The sequence below is a fragment of the Balearica regulorum genome, chromosome 26 (assembly GCF_011004875.1).
Source record: "Balearica regulorum gibbericeps isolate bBalReg1 chromosome 26, bBalReg1.pri, whole genome shotgun sequence".
In the NCBI taxonomy this organism is placed as follows: domain Eukaryota; kingdom Metazoa; phylum Chordata; class Aves; order Gruiformes; family Gruidae; genus Balearica; species Balearica regulorum.
The window spans coordinates 4,955,884-4,975,718 of NC_046209.1; the positions used below are offsets into that span (position 1 = coordinate 4,955,884).

At 57.0% G+C, this 19,835-nt stretch overlaps 3 protein-coding genes and 1 long non-coding RNA gene across 5 annotated transcripts in view; 3 read left to right on the top strand and 1 right to left on the bottom strand.

Moving 5' to 3' along the window:
• The window catches only part of HNRNPM (heterogeneous nuclear ribonucleoprotein M), a 28,484-nt gene extending 20,763 nt beyond the window's left edge, over nucleotides 1-7,721 (bottom strand). Inside the window, exons 1-2 of one of the 2 annotated variants that reach the window (XM_075736238.1) lie at nucleotides 7,487-7,721; nucleotides 2,812-2,981 (exon numbers count right to left, since the gene is read on the bottom strand). The gene's annotated coding sequence lies outside the window, so the exon portion shown is untranslated. The remainder of the gene's footprint in view (nucleotides 1-2,811; nucleotides 2,982-7,486) is intronic. The other variant, XM_075736235.1, reaches the window with a different exon arrangement.
• Nucleotides 7,722-7,916: 195 nt separating this feature from the next.
• LOC142605281 (uncharacterized) lies at nucleotides 7,917-9,394 on the top strand. Its single transcript, XR_012838990.1, has 3 exons — nucleotides 7,917-7,985; nucleotides 8,330-8,446; nucleotides 9,259-9,394. It is a non-coding gene; the product is annotated as an uncharacterized LOC142605281 (long non-coding RNA).
• A 607-nt stretch (nucleotides 9,395-10,001) lies between these two features.
• On the top strand, nucleotides 10,002-15,769 carry YJU2 (YJU2 splicing factor homolog). The gene is made up of 8 exons (XM_075776605.1): nucleotides 10,002-10,135; nucleotides 10,666-10,766; nucleotides 10,881-11,025; nucleotides 11,353-11,487; nucleotides 11,811-11,992; nucleotides 12,484-12,604; nucleotides 13,578-13,743; nucleotides 14,874-15,769. Exons 1-8 carry the CDS (start codon nucleotides 10,112-10,114, stop codon nucleotides 14,957-14,959), a joined length of 960 nt encoding a protein of 319 aa, XP_075632720.1. The 5' UTR covers nucleotides 10,002-10,111; the 3' UTR covers nucleotides 14,960-15,769.
• Nucleotides 15,770-16,895: 1,126 nt separating this feature from the next.
• SHD (Src homology 2 domain containing transforming protein D) lies at nucleotides 16,896-19,734 on the top strand. Its single transcript, XM_075776407.1, has 6 exons — nucleotides 16,896-17,219; nucleotides 17,822-17,915; nucleotides 18,031-18,243; nucleotides 18,500-18,638; nucleotides 19,149-19,268; nucleotides 19,469-19,734. The coding sequence occupies exons 1-6, from the start codon at nucleotides 16,995-16,997 to the stop codon at nucleotides 19,653-19,655; spliced, it is 978 nt and encodes a 325-aa protein (XP_075632522.1). The 5' UTR covers nucleotides 16,896-16,994; the 3' UTR covers nucleotides 19,656-19,734.
• Nucleotides 19,735-19,835: the final 101 nt, after the last annotated feature.

Sequence of the window (19,835 nt, forward strand, 5' to 3'; positions counted from 1 at the left end):
ATCGAGTACAATAGCAAGAGGGCATGAGTTACGTCCTTAGCAGGCCACAAAGGTTCCAAAAACATTCTGGAGATGGAGCAAGAAAGAAGGCAGCACATGAAGTTTAGTAGCTGCTCTTCTTCACAGAAAGTTTAAGCTGGGAAAGCTTTGTTGCTTCTTTTTTTCACATCTGTTCACGCATTCAGGTTTTGATACGAAGAGGTAAGCACGTGCTCCACGCTACAGCTCTGCCTTATGTGAACGTGGGTACAACCACGCTAATACAAACGGTCCCTGGGTTGTCCTAGAGTCTTTGAAGGCGACATGAGTGCAGCCTTGACTGCAACCACTCCTGGCTTTGCAACAGAGCGGAACATAATTATTGCCTCATTTTACAGCTAATCTTTCTCCTTGTACGCCATCTTGCTACTCTGGTCAGGAAAAAGGTTTAAAATACAAAATCCTGCATTTCTTAAAGGAACCAATAAATATCCCAAATTCAAACACAAGTTCTTTTTTATCATATGGTATCACCTCACTTAGGCCAGCTGCCATGGAGCATTACCACTTTTCTCCCTAAGACAGAGCCATTTGTTGGGGGACAGATTAAGACAGCTATTTAGCATTCAGTCGACTTTACGTTTAGACTCCACTTACATGCTGAAGAACTGCTGCCTCATTCTTCTCCTGAAGCCATTCACCAATTGTCAGTCATCAATGCTGATTACATCAGTTTAGTAGAACCTTGTGTTTGTCAGCCAATACAAGGGAGTTTCAAACAAGAACATTTTTTAATTTCATTATTAAGTATGTCATACTGCATACCTGTAATTAAGTTTCACCAACAAATACACTGAAATGACTGAACCAAGGCATTACTCTTGAGACAGATGTCACCTTTAGAAGACTTCAGATGTACGCATCTGAAAAAGCCAGGTTGCAGAAATATGAGCAGACCTCAAAGCTCACGTCTCCTAAACCATACTTACTGACGCAAAACAGCCGATTGAGGTGAACTCCTCCTACGTTCAGCAACCTGCCATGCCATCGCTGCTAACAGCTTAAGTCTTCACGACTGCCAAGCGATGGAGCAGTCATGAAACGCCTATAGTTACCCTTTGTAACTTTGATCTGTTTCACATGCTCCCAAAACCTTGAACGGTTGGCCTGTAATTCTTACACTTACAAACCAAGAATTCTAACACTGAGATTTTTCCACTGTCACATTCCTGGTTCTTGGAACTACTATGCCTTGTATCAAGAAGTACCGATTGAGCAAGTTCAAGCACAGCACAAGAGCACCAATTTGGTAGAAGTCAGTGACTAGTTAGAATGAATCGCCAACCACACAGCAAATCTAAACTGTTGTATTTTAACAGGCAGTCCCAAAAACCAAGAACAATGCTTCTCAGTGTTTAGCATAACAAGCCCTGCAGACAGAATGAAGAGGTTTCAACGTCCCCCTAGGAGTATCTGCTGGAATGAGTAGCTGAACAGCAAGGCAGGAAACAATCTCACACCGGACTTTTCCATCCACGTGAACTGGAGAGAAACCACAAGACACTTGGAACGGAATTCAACATAGTACTTAAAATTAGACATCTACACATACAGATACACCTATTAACCAATGTATCTTGTGTAGCAAAGAGAAAGCATATTTTAAGGCAAGTGATCATTCCTAACTAGGGTCTGTTAAAGCAGTCTTTAAGACTATAATCCTTCATATTACAGAAAACCATTGCTGAATCTCAAGCATACAACATTTCACAGCCACGAATTATGGAAGTTTCCCAGGGCTTATAGTCCTGAAGTTCGTTACGCAGACTCGGTTCCATTTTGCCTCCAAAGACAAACGTTTAAAACCCTTTGGAAATTTGTTCTCCTTTTCATTAGGCCACACCTTGCGAATACGTTAACTATCATTCCTTACCTAGTTCAAACACAAGCGAACACTGATCACTACATTGCAAGACATTTATGATTGATGCTATGTATTTTAGAAGTGACCCACAAGAAGAATGGTTCTATTAGTTACTCTTAACACATTTTGAGACATTTTAATGATGGAGAAGCCAAGTATTCTCTTGCCACTCCGCTGCATTTCCAAGGTGACTTGAAAACTAGTAAGCATCAGCTTAAAGAAATAACACTACATTTAGACTTGTCACCACCTCAGGGTAGTCAGCTCAATTTCTTCATCTTCTTCGAGAAATGAAGATGCTAAGGTCAACAAACTAAGGCAGCTCCCATTCACATGGGACAGTTAAATAAAAGTGGGGAAGGGGGAAACACCACGAACATGATTTCCAAAGCCCTAACTGCGTTGCAGCACATGCCAAAGCACAAACCTGATTTTTCTTTTTTGCAGGTCACCCTTAAATACATTTTACTGCTATCGAATGGCAGCATGGAGCTTTACCTAAGCACAAATCACTACGAAGTTTGGGGACACAGCTATATATACACACACCAGATCAGCAGTAAATAACTACCTTTATTACCCAGAAGAGATTATAATGCTTCAGAAAGTTTTGTTGCATGTCAAAGCTAAAAATCTGATAAAAGCCTCATTTTTCCCCCCTAAGAAAAATACTCTTAAATCTCCGATGAAGCACTATTAGCGAGATGCCAACATGCCTATAAAGGAACTATCCATCTGGAAGGCTGCCAGGGAGCGGATGTTGTGCAACACCCAAACAGGCTTCAAGCACGCCTTTTACAAAACTCATGTCACTAAGTCCACCCAAAACTTCAACCTTTAAGTTTACAAACAAAGTCAGCCACAAGTAAGATGACAGACATCACTTGGCCACCTGAGTTGTACATTACCTTTCTCTTTGACCAGGTCTTTCAGAGACTGCCACTTCACATCAAACGGAATATTTGTAATAAAAGCTCGGTATCTTTTAGCAGGATTAGCGTATGGCTCAAAGCGATTTCCTCCTCTTTTGACACTTTTCTCTTTTCTTTTTTCATTTTGGCTTGGTCGTTCACCTTCACTGCAAGCAAAGAAAGATAATCACACACATTAACTACTCTGGCATTTGATCAATGTCATACCACCTCTTGGAACATAACTTGTTAACAAAGATTTCCTAATAGCAGACAACTTATGTCAAAGACCCGCTATTTTCTCCCACCTTTATCCAATGTAACAAAAGTTTTCGATTTCATAAGCTGAATCTCTTTAAAGCCGACCAAGCCTCACTCCATCTCCTTGTGATGCTCCAGACCAGACATCCGCCCTATTTATTTTCTCCTTAGCACACTACACTACTTAAACACCTTTAAGTCAAATAATGCATTGACCCACCACATTTGTAGTCTTACACCAGAAGAATTTTAACAAAATAATCCTGTAGCTAACTAAACACTCAGGTCAATGATTCTTACCTAACAACACTTTTTTTCTCGTCCAATTAATACAATTTTTGGACGACCCAAATTCAAAGCCTCTGCACATTCCAACAAACATATTGAATAGTTCTTTTAACTATTTCAGAACACCATCTCTAACAGGTCAAAAATTAAAAATTAGAAGTGAAGACTATTTCTCAGCCAAACCTAGATGACCATCAGGTCTTAAAAGGACGCAAATGCCACTGAATAACAGTATTTAACAAAAAACAGGAGAATTAAATGCTTCAGCCTCTGCCTGACATGATTTCCTTAACTAATCCAATTGACCTCCTTGTTCACTTTATGCTGGTTGCGAAGATTCAGAAATGCATCTTTAGAAACAATTCATGAGAACACATTAGTCAAAAAAAGCTGGTAAAGTTTCTAAAACTTATTGTGTATACACTGAGCTTTCGCTCAACTTAAGACTTATGTAGCCCTACAATTCCAAGCCCTGTCAGAAATCCTGGCTCTGATGTGCACACACTTCTGCATCAACACTGTCCGTTCCTTTAGAACCACTTCAATCACTGAACAGATACAACAGCCTGCAGGGAAATTTAAAAAAAAAAAAAAAAAAAGAAGTATGTAGATGTCTATGTAGTTTATTTGAGTGGGTTCCCTATTTTTATTACATAACAGCCTACACTTTTATTAGCCCCAAGAATATGTTACAAGCAAAGACACAAAAATATTGTATTTTATGGATAAAGCCATAACTGCAAACAGAATTTGGCTCTAAGCATTGCCATCATGTATCACTTTGGGTCAAGAGACATAGGTTCTGCACGCAAGTAATATACTGGAAAAGAGGTCCATTTAAAAAAAGCATTATTTAGTTATGTACAATATTTATTTCACTAAAAAGTTAAATTTTTTTAGACTTTCCCTCACTGAACTTTTTTAAAGCTTCTGAGTAATGAAGTAATTAAAAACCCCAAAATAGATTAAAAATAGGACAATCCTTTCAACTCCTTAACTTCTGTTTGGTTGAAGAAATAACACAAACTTAGTGCTTGTGTTAAAAGCTACACCCAATTTTTTATGGTTATTCCTCAAACTGGAACTATTTACGTTCCCCCTGGGTTGAACTGCTGTATAACATGCTTCAAGTAATGTGTAATGATGCAGACATTTTTTTTGCAATCCTGCATTTAAGACTCCTAAGTCAGCCTAAAAACACCTCAAGCTTTTGATAGACCCGTAAAGAATTCAGACAAGCCACAGACCTGCCACTAAAGACAAGCATTAACTTAGAACATATTCCTTATATTCAGTGTAAGAAAACCCAGCCAGGTCAAAAGAAACATCAAGCAAAGTACCTCAGCTGCAAAGTTGTTGGGTTGGTTTGTTTTGTTTTTTTGTTTTCCTTTTGCAGGATTTCAGATACCACCTCCAAGGGTTTCACACACCGAAAGACAAGAACAGGCAGGCACGGGTTCACAGAGATCGCTTAGAAGATGTGGTTACCAAGAATGAAAACAACTCAGCGTTCAGGGCTTCTTTTAAGGGAGTTCTACACAGCAGGAAAGAACGAGCCCCACCACCCCCCAAAATACACCATGCCTGCCTGTGAGTATCCCTAAGTTAAGAGCAGGCAAGATAAAATTAACACAGCAGCTTTGCCCATCCCAATAAGGAACCACTCCGAGTAACTGTGATCCATTTACACCAAGGCTAATGCAAGCTCTACAGAAAATAGTGCACTTCAGTAATTACTTTCAGAAGATATTTCATCTACTCTGATTTTTTTCCCTTGAGTTACAGAATTTAAACATTTCATCAAGACTAAAGAAACATTCTCCTGTTTGCGATGTGCGTAGAAGGAGGAACTGAAAGGGAAGCTCTTATTTCCTCCAAAGAAACTATTTAATATGCACATTTCTCTGCAAGATTTCTTAAACATGCCACCTAGACCCAACAAGTGCACCAGAATAGACCAACAAGTGCACTAATATTCAAAATCCAGTACAGGCAGATCCCCTTTCCCCCAGGACATTGAAAATACATTCACACGAACGTTGGCATTATAGAATCATAGAATAGTTTGGGTTGGAAGGGACCTTAAAGATCATCTAGTTCCAACCCCCACAGTAGACGGGGCGGGGTTGGAACTACTTACTATCACAGTAGATATGTTAGTTTTGCGACATGGAGCTTGATATTACATGTAGAATTGCACCTAGATAAAAAGATAAGTTCTCTGGAGAGACTCCATATATGACAGGGGCCAGGAAAAACAAAATTCAGAACAAAGCGGACAACTTTTACTTCGAGGAATAAATTGTCTCCTCATATAAGACAAATTAGTCATTACACATTACCTAGACCTGCAGGCTCCGCTACAGTCGCCAAGAGCAAGCTTTGAGGTGTAAAGAGAATCTAAGACATGAACATCCTCTACGTACCAACCACCCGGCATGAGGAGGAGAGAAGACGATGGGAAGAGCCTTCCCTAGCCTTGGCTAACACATTACGTGTCACTGTACCATGTGCCATGGTGGCACCAGGATGCCCACCCTCCGTTATCAGGACTACCTCCGCTCCCGAACAAGCATGCCTGTTTCAGTCTGGCACAAAGACAACAGAGAGGTTTGCATATGTCAGTATTTTTTTCAGTTGCCGTAAGCACAGTTTAACTATTTTGTGTTGGAAAAAAAATTTATATGAGCATTTTTCCCCAAAAAGCGACACTTGGAAAGCCAACTATCTTCCTGGTCATGTGAAACACAATCCACAGAGTCAGGCAGCAGAGGCAGATGACAGCAGTTTGGGTTTTTCGGGGGTTTTTTTGTTTGTTTTTTTTGAGACACACCTCCATCTCCTCACCATACCCATAGTATCTCCAATCAACTACAGACCATCGAGCTGGCCTTAGTGAGACCTGTCAGCTCTGGGTCAGGCTACAGATATGCAACATGCCTGGGCGTAACGGCCTGCAGCAACCGGCAGCCCAACTGACACACAGCTATGTAACACACCTCAGGAACAACAGAGAAACAAATCTGGCCTCGAGTCCAAATCATTACTCACAGAGCATCAGGTTCAAAATGCTGATTCTTATCTCCACAGCATTTAAAGCCTGGGGCCAAAAATTAGCTAAAGAAACCATAGGCTTCGTTCCACAGATCTGGCATTAAAAAAAACCTGCTAATTATGAAGTTTTCCAAAATGAGGTTAGCATTAACATGGGGAAGTGACAAGCAGCTCAAACTTTCTGCTTACGATGCCCATATTTACAGACTAAGAATTGTAAAGTCTGTAGATTTTTAAAGTTTTTGTAACGTTCTGTTGACATCAGACACACAACCCTTACTCTGTGTCAGGATCACCTTCAAACCCTCTCTCGTTCTCGAGGCATTTGACTCTCGTGTTCCTAACCCACTCCACAGATAAATCATCAACCATGAAACAGAATCATAGAATGGTTTGGGTTGGAAGGGGCCTTAAAGATCATCTAATTCCAACCCCCCTGCTGCGGGCAGGGACACCCTCCACCAGAAGCACACTTTGCTCCAGATGTTGCAGCAGCATGAGAGATGACTGCCCGAGAACAGCCAAACTATTAAAAACTGCCATTGATACAACAAAAAGTAATTAACTTAGAAGATCGAAACCCGCCGGCCCTACCATACCTCTAGGGGAGGCTTTAAGTCGGCCGCTAAGGCCCAGCAGAAACATTTCCTAAGCAGCACACGCAAAGACACCCCCCCCGCCCCCGGCTACCGTACACCGGGGCCTGGGCGCTGCACAAAGCGCCAGGACGAGAGCCCGGCTCCTTCCCCACTCCGACCTCGGACGGCGGGAGCCCCAGGACGCGCCTTCCCGGGGCGGCCTCACACCCGCCAGCCTCCGCGCCGCAGCGGGTAGGCCCCACCCGGGCTGCCAGGCCGCGCCTGGAAGCGAACAGCGGCCCTAGCCCCGGCAGCGGCCCTAGCCCCGGCAGCGGCCCCGCCGGCAGCCTCCCCTGCGCGGCAGCGGCCTCGGGTCGTCCCCCCCCCCCCTCGTCCCTCAGCCCGGCTCAGGCCAGGCCCGCGGCGGTGGGGAGGCCGCATGCGGCGCGGCAGGCCCAGGCGGTAACGCGGCCCTACAGCGACCACCCTACCTCTTGGTGGGCGCATCCCCAGCACCGCCTGCCCCGTTAGGTGGTGGCGGAGCCGCTGCCGTCGCCGCGGCCGCCGCCGGCTCCTCCATTTTGCCGCCGGCGTTTTCCGTCGCCGCCGCTACCGCCGCTGTGGCCGCCATTTTCCCAGCGCTGCGCCTTTGTGTGAGGAGAGCCCGCCCCGCTGGCTGCGCGCGAGGCATGCCGGGACGGGGGGCGGGCCGCAACGGGCCCTGGCGGCGCTGCGCATGCGCACTGAGGCGGCCCGCTTCCCGCGCTGGGCCCGGCCGCTGCGGCCGCACCCGGAGCCTGAGGGGATGGCGGGGCCTGAGGGGACCGTGGGGCCTGAGGGGATGGCGGGGCCTGAGGGGACCGTGGGGCCTGAGGGGACCGTGGGGCCTGAGGGGACCGTGGGGCCTGAGGGGATGGCGGGGCCTGAGGGGACGGCGGGGCCTGAGGGGATGGCGGGGCCTGAAGGAGCCGCACCTGCCCTGCCGAGGAGGTAGGGAGGGTCCAGCTGCGGCTGTTGCTCCCTCAGGGCCTGTCAGTCCGGCTCTTCCTCGGTCGGGTCCAGCCCGGTTTGCGGGGGGGGGGGGGGTGAGGTTTAAGTGTGGGGTGATGGAAATGTGCGCAGCCGGTGAGGCTGCACCACCATGGAAGACCCTGAGGTAACTCAGGTGATCTTACTACTACGCGTAATGATTATCAGGATTACAAAGCAGCACGCTGCTGCTGAGAGACTGGGAGGATTAAAGCTCTTGCCCTACGGATCACTTCACACACACACGCACCTTCACTCAAACCATCGCCCTCGCTGAGTCCACATTTTATCCCCATAAATTTCAGCACCTTGCACTGAGACCAGAGGATGAGAGTTCCCAGATGGCCCCTTTCTGTCTTCACAGTGCAGTCTCCTGTTCTGCGATCCCAAACTTGACCTTGTACCTCCAGACAACTACAGAGGTGCTGGGGGGCGGCTCAAAGGCCAGAAAAGGGGTCCCAGAGGGGGCTGAGTGCACACACAGCTCTGGGGCAGGAGGAGAGCCTGCCAGCGGGACGTGAAGGATGTCACGGGGGTGCAGGGAGGTTTGGGGATGCTGGGAGGAGGGTGTGGAGGCATCCTGGGTGAGGTAGGGAGGAAAAAAAGACTGTTCTGGGACATGGAGTAGGATTCTGAGGGGTGCTGGAGGGTGGCAGGCACTGCAGTGGGCATGGGGAGGCACCGAGAGGGATGGGGGGGAAAAGGCGTCTTGGAAAACCGACAGGGCCCTTGGGAGGGCAGGGGAGGAGACGGGAAGAACAAGGGAAGTCCATGGCACAGACGAGTCCTCCCGGCAGGACGGGCAGAGCCCCGTGGTGTCCCAGCACTACCTGCCCCTGCAGGGAAGAACAGCCGACGGGCCTGACTGTGTCTCCCGGTGTCAGCGGGGAGAGGCTGTTCCTCCCGCCCGGGCCCCACCGTCACCCCCCACCTCCCGGAGGTGCGCAGGGGACCCTGGCCCTGCCAGCGGCCCCGGGGCTGTCCCTGCAGCCAGGGAGCCTTGGGGCACCCCGGGGACCCTGGGGCACCGCCTCGAGGTGAGTGCAAAGGGACAAGGACGTGAGTTGAAAGAATAAACCAACTGATTATTAATTAACACGTACACACGCCAGCCAGGAGTGAGTCTGTCAGTGCCACAAGCACCCCCGTTTCGCCGGATCACGGGAGGGAAGGGTCAGCTCCTGCTCCGGCAGGAAACGAAGGAGCTGACAGCCCTCCCCATGTTTTCCTTCAGGGACAGGATTCAGCACTGCTATTTGAGAGGAAAAAACCACGATTTCGCTCACCTGTACTTCCCGACCTCTAGAGCAGAGCCCTGCAGGAAATTTTCACAGCTCACGGCTCATTTTTTAACAAAATATGGTCATAAACTATAACCCCTGGGTAAGAAACCGTCCGCTACAAACAAACCAATAGACCGTAAGGGAAGGACTCTGTGTCCTCAGTTTTAAGCAAGAAACACCAAAACACACAGGAGCAAGAAAACAGAAAGAGGAGCTGATCGTTCACCAGAACGCTCTCCCACTGAGCCTACCCGCCACCCCAAAAGCGCTAATATATCTGCATTGGAGACAATTAGTTTCATTAATTAACTGACCAGAAGACGCCTCACAGAATAAAGGTAGAATCCTGCAGCTGGGGGAATATTTCTTAGATAAAAATGACTTTTTTTAGCCCGTTACCCGTGCGATGAACATCTGCAGCCGGGAGCCCACGCCCCGTTTCGCTCTGAGGAGGCCGAGCTCCAGCTCCCCGCAGCCCCCGCACTGTCCCGGGGACTTCCAGAGCCCCCCCCCAGCCCCAGCCGGGGCACCGCCGCCCCCCGGGACCGCCCGGAGCCCCGGGCAGAGCCGGCGGAACCTCTTCTCGGGCCGCGGCGCACCGGCGGACTCTTGTCGGTGCACAGGGGCGGTGGGCGGAGCTCATTGACAGACAGCAGAGCTAGCCAGTTAACAGACGAGAAACCGCTGAGCGGCGGCTCGTCGCACCAATAAGCGGTAGAGGAGGGCGGGGCTGTTTTCCGGAAGTGGCGAGTGGTGCGGGGGACAGCTGCTGGGTAGCACCGGTGGCTCAGGGAGGCCGCAGCCATGTCGGAGCGGAAGGTGTTGAACGTGAGTTGGGGGGGGGGGGATCCCCCAGTTGAAGGGGGAGGTCTGTGGGGGTCCGCAGGCCGGGCTGGTCCTGGGAGGGGTTCCCTGATCGCTGAGGTTGGTCCCCAGGCCGGTCGGCTGGGGGTTCCTGAGGTGGAGAGGGGTCCCTGAGGTGGAGAGGGGTCCCTGAGGGAACTCTCAGGCTGGGAGGGGGCGGTTGGGGTGGGGATCCCCAGGCTGGGGGTCTCGGCTGCACTTGGGGGGACTGGCAGGGGCAAGAGAGTTAGGCTGTAAAATCATGGAAGGGGTGAGGGGCTGGGGCCGAGGGCAGACGGACGGACACAAATCCCACTGCCCGGCTCTGGCGGGGAGTGGTGCGGCGGGTGTTTGGCACTCGGGACCACGCCTGGTTGGTGGGGGCACGCTGGTTCCTGCTGTGTGGAGCTGTTCCCTTAGGCCGATGTGGCAGCTGGGAGCCTGCCTGCCTCGGCTCACGCTGCTCGGGGTGACTCTGCGCCCAGCACGCACACGTCTCTCTTCTGTCTCCGTAGAAATACTACCCGCCGGACTTCGATCCTGCTAAGATCCCAAAGCTCAAACTCCCAAAGGACCGACAGTATGTGGTGCGGCTCATGGCCCCCTTCAACATGCGGTAAGAGGGGCTCTACCGGGCAGAAGGAAGCGGCTGTACAAGAGAGGCGTGTGCTTGGGAATAGTTTGTTCCCTTTTTTGGATGTGCTACAGACTTTTCTTTCTCCTTTTCTAGATGCAAGACCTGTGGTGAATACATCTATAAAGGCAAGAAGTTTAATGCCCGTAAGGAGACTGTTCAGAATGAGGTGTACCTGGGACTTCCCATCTTCCGCTTCTACATCAAGTGCACGCGTTGCCTGGCAGAGATCACTTTCAAGGTGAAATATGTCCTGTATTTTCTGCGCTCTCGCTTTCTGGGGAGGCTGTGCAGCCTGTGGACATGACTGGGTGCTGGCCCCATGGGCAAAGATCTAGTCTGGGCACGTGCTTTTTGGTGTGTCTTCCCTTTTCATGGCCAGTTTTTAGCTCTGAAATATCTCGCCCATCCATGAGCTGCAGCACATCAGCTGGAGCAGAACAAAAGGCCGTGGGTGATTGTCTGCTCTAATTGGGAAACATTTGCATGCAGCTCTGGAAGCAGCCACAGGATGACTGGAGCAGAATTGCCCCAGTACAACAACTTTGGTGTCTTGTTTCTTCCTTAGACAGATCCCGAGAACACAGACTACACCATGGAGCACGGTGCAACTCGCAACTTCCAAGCTGAGAAGCTCTTGGAGGAAGAGGAGAAAAGAATGCAGAAGGAGAGGGAAGAGGAAGAGCTCAACAATCCCATGAAGGTACGGGAATGTGCTCTTCTCTGCAGAAGTCAAACCTCTCCTGCCCTGGCCAGCGTTCCCCAGCAAAGCAGGAGACATCGTAGCCATCAGTGTAGTTCTCAAGGTGCTCTGGCCTCAGGAGGTTTCCTCCTGTGCTGGAACTTGGGACAGGCTGCATCTTGCCCCAGTTTTTCCTGTCCTATTAAGACCCAAAAATGATGATGATGAGGAAGATGATCCTCTTAGTGCTTCCTGTCCTGTACTGGGCGGGGAGGGGGCGGCGTTGGAGATTGCCGGCAGGCTCTGCTACCTCACATAACCCCGACTTCCCTCTGGTCACCCAGGTCCTGGAGAACCGAACCAAGGACTCCAAGCTGGAGATGGAGGTTCTGGAGAACCTGCAGGAGCTGAAGGAACTCAACCAGCGCCAGGCAAACGTAGACTTTGAGGCGATGCTGAAGCAGTACAAGGAGTACGAGGAGCAGCAGAAGCGCAAGGAGCAAGAGGAGGATGAGGAAGAGATGAAGTGAGTGGGCGTGTGAAATGGGTCACGCTGGACCCGGCCAGGCAAGGCTGCGTCTCGCCCTTTCCTCAGCACCCCGAGGGGGCCCTGCCTGAGGGGCCTGAGTTCGCAGGAGTTGTACGGGTGGGATGTCGTCCTGAGCGGGCTGGGAGGAGATCGGGGACAGTTTGTTGTGACAAAGGGTTTAGGGGGGTGGAGGGGTTTTGGTGTCACTGGCCCATCTGGTGGGGAGATCTAGGCTGCGGCAGGGGCCTGACTCCCCCGAGAAATGTCCTCGCCTGCACAGAGAGTTTCTGCACCTGGCTGAGGCTGCAGATCTCAACGTTACCAACCTTCGGGCACTGCTTGAACATGACTTCTTAAAAAGCACCTGAGAAGGTGGATCGCGTTGCACTGCTGCTGAATTCCAGGCGCGGTGCACGGCCGGCACCGCCCGGCATGGCGGTGGAACAGAGCCAGCCCCAACCCTCTGTGCGCGGCCCCTCTCCTTGCAGAGCTATGCTGGAGCAGGCCCAGAACCGGCGGCTGCTGGTAGACTCTGACTCCGACGAAGAACCTGCAAAATCACGTACGAAGCCTGTGGCGAAAATTAAACCTACGGATATCTTGCAGGAGGTGAGTGGGGGCAGAGCCTCTTCCACCCACCGCACCTCTTCCCCCAGACCAAATCCGCTGTCCTGGGATGCCTGTTGTCTCTTCTGTCCCCGCGATGCTGGAGCCCTAACGCCTGTCACGCATGAGCAGCTTAGAAAGCCTGTGTCCGTGTGCACTGGGCTGAAAGGAGACGGGGATCAGTTGGTGATTTTAGACCGCGTTTGCTGACGAAGGCTGGGAGGGAGCTGCCCCCGTCCTCGCTCAGGACACAGCTTCCCTTTCAGCTTGGAAAAGACAGGCTCGCCTATGCCCGGGTTGTACTTCAGGCACGATTTCAGCGCTCTGAAAATTACAGCAATGAAACGGCTGCCTGGGACAGCCTCTCCTTTGGTTCTGTTTTGTCCGCGTTGGAGACGTGCAGAACAAAAGAGCTTTCAGTGCCCGGCTTGCAAGGGAGGGATTATCCCCACAGACAGGCCCCTGCACCGCTGCTCTCCGATGTCGATCCGTGTCTGCGGGGAACCTCTGTCCGGTTGGATGAATCAAAGCTGTCGTGTCTCTGAGCTGGGCCGGGGTTAATCTGAGCGATGTTCCCTGGCCCGGCACTAATCCTCATGCTCGGGGGAGCGTGATTGAGAGGCCGGACCACCTGCAGGCACGCGGTCCTGGCTGGCAGAGGTTGTGCAGCACGCAGCTGGCTCCCCAGCGTCCCAGGGCCAGCCCACGGCTGCGCAAGGCTGGGTTCAACTGTCACGGGCAGCGGGGCGTTTGTCTCCAAGTACTGTTTCGTGGCCGTTTAGATCCACATCCCTGTTGTTCGTCTAGCTTGTGCCAGTCTCTGCAGAGGGAGAATACCCCCCTTGGCTGCTCCGAGCAGCTGTCCTCGCGTCTCTCCTGCTTTGTGCTGCTGTTTTTACCACTCCCCTTTTTCCCCCCATCCCTCTGCCTTCGTGCCGAGGCCAGAGCACCCTAACACCCCTGCTCTGCTCTGCAGGACCCTCAGCCCCAGAATAAGAAGCTGAAGACCGAGAGCTGGGAACGGAGCGTGGGCAAATTGAACACCAAGCCCCAGTTAGCCGGGCTGGTCACAGTGAGGAAGCAGAAGCCGGGTCCTGCCCTGACTAATGGGACAGAGAACCGAGGCGCCACGGCCGACACCGGTAACCGCTCACGTGGGGACAGGGTGACCTGAGCCGGGCCATCAGGGAGGGGCCTGGCAGCACCCAAGTGGTGTTTAGGTCTGGCAGCACCCAAGCGACGTTTAGCTCCGTCTTCGGAGTCTGAATGCTTTCGGGGCAAGGCCTTGTTGCAGGACAGATGGGGCTGTGATGGCGTAAGAACAGGGGCTTGTCCCTGTTTCCAGGACACGTCCTGATAGAGGAGAGGTTCCTTCCTGGCCCTTGGCGCTAAGCCAGGGCCTTGGAGTTAGACTGTCAGGGCCAGAAGCTTCAAAACAGCGTCTCTGCACTGATACGATGCTGGGAAGCGTCACAACAGAGAGATAGGAATGGAAAAGCAAGAAAATTGCTTTGGTTTGGGGCCTGATTACAAAACCTGCCAAACTGTCGGAGTTTGGAACCTTTAAAGCAGGGGTGGAAACAAGCAGAGAGGCTTTCCAGCGCCTCATTGTTCACCACCCCAGGAAGCCAGAGGACCTGTGGATTTGGGGAAGGAGCCGATGAATCGATAGATTCTGGGCTGGTTGGTCCTAAAGCCTTTGGCTTAGTAAGTCCCTCTGCCCTCCGGGGATCCCGAGGAAGGACACCTCTGGTAGTTGCCCGTTTTTGCTGTGCTTTCCCCAGCCACCTGCTCCTGGCTGCTGGCGGGGTCTGTTCAGCCAAATCACGCTGGAGGAGCTGCCCGGCTTTCAAGGGCTCAGCTCCGAGCTGGCGCGGGGCTCCCTGCCTGCGACGCTGCCTCTCGCTCGCAGCTGGCTCCGCTCTTCCTTCCCAGCGGCTGAAATCTCCCAGGGGGTTGTGGAGGGAGAAGAGGGGTTTTGCAGACCTCGGGCTAACCTCGCTGCTTCCTCCCCTTACCACGAGGCGGAAGCAGGAGGCTCCGGCCGAGGGGGAGCGGGGTCTCCTTGTCCACCCAATTTCACCTTCAGGCTGGGGGACGAGGCACCGCTCGGACTCAGGCTCCGGCTGCCTTGTCTCCAGCCGCGAGCAGCCGGAACGGCGAGGCTGGCTTGTGTTTCCACGCGGCTGGTTGCGCCGAGCCGGCGGGGTTTGCTGGCAGCGGGGAGGGCCCTACCTGATGGTGCGTGTGCTCTCTCTCGCTCCACTTCCAGGCTCGTTTCCCACAGCAACGGGCACCACGTCCTCTCTCGGCTTGTTGGGGGCGTATTCGGACAGCGAGGACGGCGCGAGTGACTGATGAGCGACCGAGCCAGCCCAGAGCAGGGACCGCGGGTTGTTCCCCCCTCCCAGCTGACGGCAGCTGCTCTCCAGAGCCCCATGCGGAGCTGGCGTTGCAGCCGGCGGGGTTTCCAGCCCATCTGGAGTCCCGGCATCTTCACCTGCCCGGCCCGGGGCGCGCGTCCATCCCCCAAGAGGGACGAGGCCCCAGCACCCTCGCTGGCTCGCACCACCAGCGGAGCAAACCGGTCGAGACAGCAGCTTCCTCAGACAAGGGTATCGCTGCTGCGTTGCGGCCAGTGGCAAGCCCCGCTGCTGTCCCAGGCTGGCTGTGCCCAAACCCAGCGTCCAGCCAGCCCCAGAGCAGGATGTGTCCCAGCCCTGCACCTGTAACGTGTTGGGAAGCAGCAGGGCCAGCCGGGACTGTGGTTTCTCCATTCTGATGGTGCCCGCTGCCCTCAGCCCCACCCTGGCTGTGCCTGGGCACGGGTACCTCACTCACCGACCCTCCTGTGGCTGTAAAGGGACCTTGGGGCCATCCTGCCCTGTGTCCCTGCAGGGAGCAGGGGGACGGCAGGAGCTCAGCACCCCTCTTTTGCCACAGGAGGACCCGCTACCACCTCCTCTCCGGCCCTGTGGGGCTCAGATCCAAATCCCCCGCTGTTTTCCTGTTGGAGGAGGCACCACGTGCTGCAAGGCAGACACGGGGGGGCTCACCTGGCCCCACGCTGCAGGGAGGGGACTGGCCTGGCCTGGCTGCGCTGCCCCCAGCCCCCTTCCCCCCTGTACCCCAGCCACCACCCGCTAATAAACCTGACGTGTCAGAGCCAGGTGCCTCATCAGCTTCCAGCGCGGTAATTTGTACAGGGGCCGTGGGCCCTGCTGCGTGGGGCTGGCGGGGGCGGCCCCCAGGACCCCCACCCTGGGGATAGAGGCCCACACACCCCTGGGAAGGGCTGACCCACCCTGGGGCTCTTCCCCTTCTCCTCACCCAACTTCCCCCTTATCAAGGCACCCCCCACTAATTGACGAGCTAATTAGCCCACTCTCTCGGAGCCTCACGAACAGCTCTGCACCGTGGGCTGGGGGGAGGCGTTTCTGAGAGCCCGGGAGAAAAGGCAGCTCCCCCCCCCCGCCAATTAGCATTCCTCGCACGTGCGTTGTAATTAGCCTCTTCAAATATTAATGTTGGATCCGGGGCTCAGCCCCGGGGTTTGTGTTGGATGGGGGCTGGCAGGAGCTGCTCCGTGGGGCCGGTGAAGTGTGGGGGGCCCATGGCCATAGCCCCCCCCCCCCAGCAGTGTCCCACTCCCACGTGTGTGTGTCCCCCTCAGCCCCCTGCACCCCCCGGCACCGGCCCGGTCCCAGCAGAGGGACCTTTGTTCTGGGAAGAGACAATACCGGGAGCCGTGTCGGGCCGTGGCTGGGGGGGCCCGGCCTTCCTGCCCCCCGAACGCGGTCCCGGGGCTCCCCCAAACCCTGGGGCAGAGGGGAGGGCCCCCCCCGCTTCCCGTGACAAGCTCGCCTTGGGGGGTGTGGGTAGCCCTGCAGCTGGGGGGGGGCTCCACCTTCCCCCGAAGCCCCCCCGAAGCCCCCGGGCTCGGCGCCCCCCCCCCAGCCCTTTCCCGGTACCCCGACCCCCCCAGGGGCAGCCCCGGGAGCCCCGAGGGGCCGGGGGGGTCCTACAGCCCGGGTGCCACCCGCCGGGGCCAGGGGCCCGGTGACCCCCCCGTTCTCCCAGTGTCACACACACACACGGGGGGGGCCGGTGTCACTTGGGGGTCCCGGTGACCCCCGTCACCGCGGGGGGGTGGGGGGGGTGGATCAGCCTTCCCCTCCCGGGGCTCCCGGTGTGTCGTGTCCCCCCCTCCGTTGTCCCCCGCGGGTCTCGCCCCCCCGTGCCGGTGCCCCCCCGACGAGGCGGGGGGGGTGGGGGGGGGGGGGGCCGGGGGCTCCGGTCCGCGCCGCGCGCGGCGGCGACACAAAGCGGCTCCCGGCGGTGGCGGCGGGGGGGTCCCGGCGCGCCCGCGGTCCCGGTGCCGGGCGGCCCCGCCATGGCCAAGTGGCTCCGGGAGTACCTGGGCCGGGGGGCCCGGCGTTCCCCCCCCCGCCCGCCCCAGCCCGACTACAGCGGCGGCGAGCGCCGCCCCACCGGCACCGGGGCTCCCCCCGCCGCTCCCCCCGGCTCTGCCCTCCGCGGCCCCGCTGCCTCCCCTCGGCACCGGCTGGTGCGGGTGGGGGGCGCGGGGCCGGGGGGAGGCCCTCGGCGGCTGGAGCAGGTAGGAGCGGGGGACAGCGGGGAGCACCGGCGGGTACCGGGGGCGGGGGGTGAAGGGAGCGGGGGGTGCCGTGGGGAGCCGGCGAGAGGAACTGGGGGGGGCACCGGGAGCACCGGGGAGCGGGAACCGGCGGGGAAGGGGGGGGGGGGGACCGGAGATGGGTGAGTGGGGCAGCCGGGAGAGAGCGGGGGGGACCGGGGAGCAAGGACCGGGGGGGCACAGAGGGGATGGGGGGGGATGGGGACGGCGGGTGGGGACCGAGAGGGGCTGGGGAGCGGGACCGCGGGGACCGCAGGGGGCTGGGGAAGGGGACCCGGGGAGAGCTAAGGGGTCGGGGGGGGCAGTGGGGTACCCGGGGACCGGGAACCGGGAGAGGGAACTGGGGGGAGGGCTGGGGGCGGCGGGGTCACTGGGAGGGGGGAAGGGGAGAGGGGTCGGGGGACAAAGGGACCGGGTGGGAGGGAGCAGGGAAAGGGCTGGGGACACCCACGGCAGGGACCCGGGGGAGCCTGCAGGGTGCCGGGGGGTGACCCAAGGGCTGGGGACCCGGAGGGGGGGGGGGCAGGGGGGGGTCCTGTCCCACCCAGGGCACCCACCTGCAGGGCCCTGGTGAGAGCGAGTACTCGGAGCCCTTCGACGGGGAGCAGGACCCCGCGCCCGAGGGCGGCTGCGAGGAGGAGCCCAGCGAGGCCACAGGTGGGTGACACCCTGGACACCCCCCCCCCAGCACCCATCCCCGGGGGTCCCGCGGCCGGGGTGCCTCCCACCCATCCCAGCCCCGCCGCGGCTCCCAGCACCTGCCTGTCCCCAGGGTGCCCGCGGCAGGACGAGGGCCGGCGGGTGAGGCCGCGGCGGGGACCCCAGCTCTACGACACCCCCTACGAGGAGTGGGAGACGGCAGGGGAGGGCCCGGGGGTGCCCCCCGCCCGGGAGAGCCGCCTGCCCCGCGACGACGAACGCCCGGCCGACGAGTACGACCAGCCCTGGGAGTGGAAGAAGGATCACATCTCGCGGGCGTTCGCAGGTGACAGCAACCCGGGGCGCTGGGTGCCACCCCGGGGTGCCCCAGTCCCGCGTCCCCCAGCACCCATGGGTCCCACCCTGGGGGGGGGCGGCAATGGGGCACCGCAGCAGGGCAGAGCCATGGCGGGGACATGGAGGACGTTCCTTTGTGCTCTGGCGCTGAGAGCCGGTGGCCCGCTCACCGGGTGCTCCCCAGCAGCAGGCAGGGGTGCTGGGACCCCGCGGTGGGGGTGACACCCCCTCCTTTGCCCCCCCAGTGCAGTTTGAGAGCCCCGAGCGCTCCCCCAGCCTGTCCCGGCAGCTGCCACGGCCCCCCCGGCCCCCCGCGGGCACCAGGCCGAGCTGCCCCCCCAGCCCCAGGCACGTGGACACCTCGCTGCCCCTGGAGAAGCAGACGTGAGTCTGGGGGGGGGGGGGTGTCTCCCCTCCACGGGGTGGCCCCGACATCCTGGTCACACATCACGGCATGGAGGCAGCTCTCTGGGGTGGGGGGGTCCCCCACAGATGGGTCCCCATGGTGTGGAGGGTGCCCCATGGCATGGGGGGGGTCCCCATAGTGTTGGGTGCCCCCTGGGATGGGTGGGTCCCCATGATGTGGAGGGTGCCCCATGGTATGGGGGGGGTGCCCATGGTTTTGGGGTTTTTGGGGGTCCCCATGGCAGAGAGCTCCATCATGGCATGGGTGGTCCCTTTGGCGCGGATGGGTGCCCCATGCCGTAGTCGGTCTCCGTGAAGTCGAAGGTGCCCCATGGCACCCTGCGGGCTGTGGAGGTCCTCACGCCGCAGAGGGTGCCCCACGGTGCGGACGGGTCCTGGGCTCCGTGCGACGGGGCGCCGGGGTGCCGCGTGCCGGGGTGACGCGTGCCGGGGTGCCGCGTGCCGGGGTGACGCGTGCCGCCCGCGCAGCTGGTACCACGGCCCCATCGGGCGGGCGGGCGCCGAGACGCTGCTGGCGCTGTGCCGCGAGGGCAGCTTCCTGGTGCGGGACTGCGAGACCAGCCCCGACGACTACTCGCTCTCGCTCAGGTGAGCGCGGGGCTGGCAGGGGGGGCACGGGGACAGCCCAGGCGCGGGGGGGGGTGACGGGGGGTGCCTGGGCAGAGGGGCTGGGCTGCGCGCGTGCTGCTTGCACCCACCCGCTGGCGTGATCCACGTCGCTGTGCACGCGCGTGCAAAGGTGGCCAGGCCGTGCGCCGCGTGCCTCAGTTTCCCCTCCTCGCCCGCAGGAGCAGCCATGGCTTCGTGCACGTGAAGCTCACGCGGACACGGGAGCAGCATTTCGTGCTTGGCCGCGCCGGGGCCGCCTTCCCCTCGGTGCCCGAGGCCGTGCGGCACTACACGGCGCGAGCGCTGCCCGTCCGCGGCGCCCGCCACCTCTCCCTGCTCTACCCCGTGGCCGCGCAGCCCCTGTGAGCCCAGCGCCGCCGGGGCCCCCCCCCAGCTGTGCCCCCCGCCAGTCCTGCAGCAAAGCACCCCCATTAAAAGCCGATGTGCAGCCCCCCCCCCGCCCCCCGGCTGTGAGCTCTGCGGTGGGTAGGCATGGCGACGCTCTGGTCCCTCTTGGGCTGAACTCTATGGTGCCTCGCGGGGAGG

Bases quoted from the DNA above. Each gene is read 5' to 3' on its own strand.
- YJU2 (XM_075776605.1), top strand. From the start codon at position 10,112: ATGTCGGAGCGGAAGGTGTTGAAC. The intron at 11,026-11,352 runs GTGAAATATGTC...TTTCTTCCTTAG, and splicing joins TGGCAGAGATCACTTTCAAG to ACAGATCCCGAGAACACAGA. The intron at 11,488-11,810 runs GTACGGGAATGT...CTGGTCACCCAG, and splicing joins AGCTCAACAATCCCATGAAG to GTCCTGGAGAACCGAACCAA.
- SHD (XM_075776407.1), top strand. From the start codon at position 16,995: ATGGCCAAGTGGCTCCGGGAGTACCTGGGCCGGGGGGCCCGGCGTTCC. The intron at 17,916-18,030 runs GTGGGTGACACC...GCCTGTCCCCAG, and splicing joins GGAGCCCAGCGAGGCCACAG to GGTGCCCGCGGCAGGACGAG. The intron at 19,269-19,468 runs GTGAGCGCGGGG...CCTCGCCCGCAG, and splicing joins GACTACTCGCTCTCGCTCAG to GAGCAGCCATGGCTTCGTGC.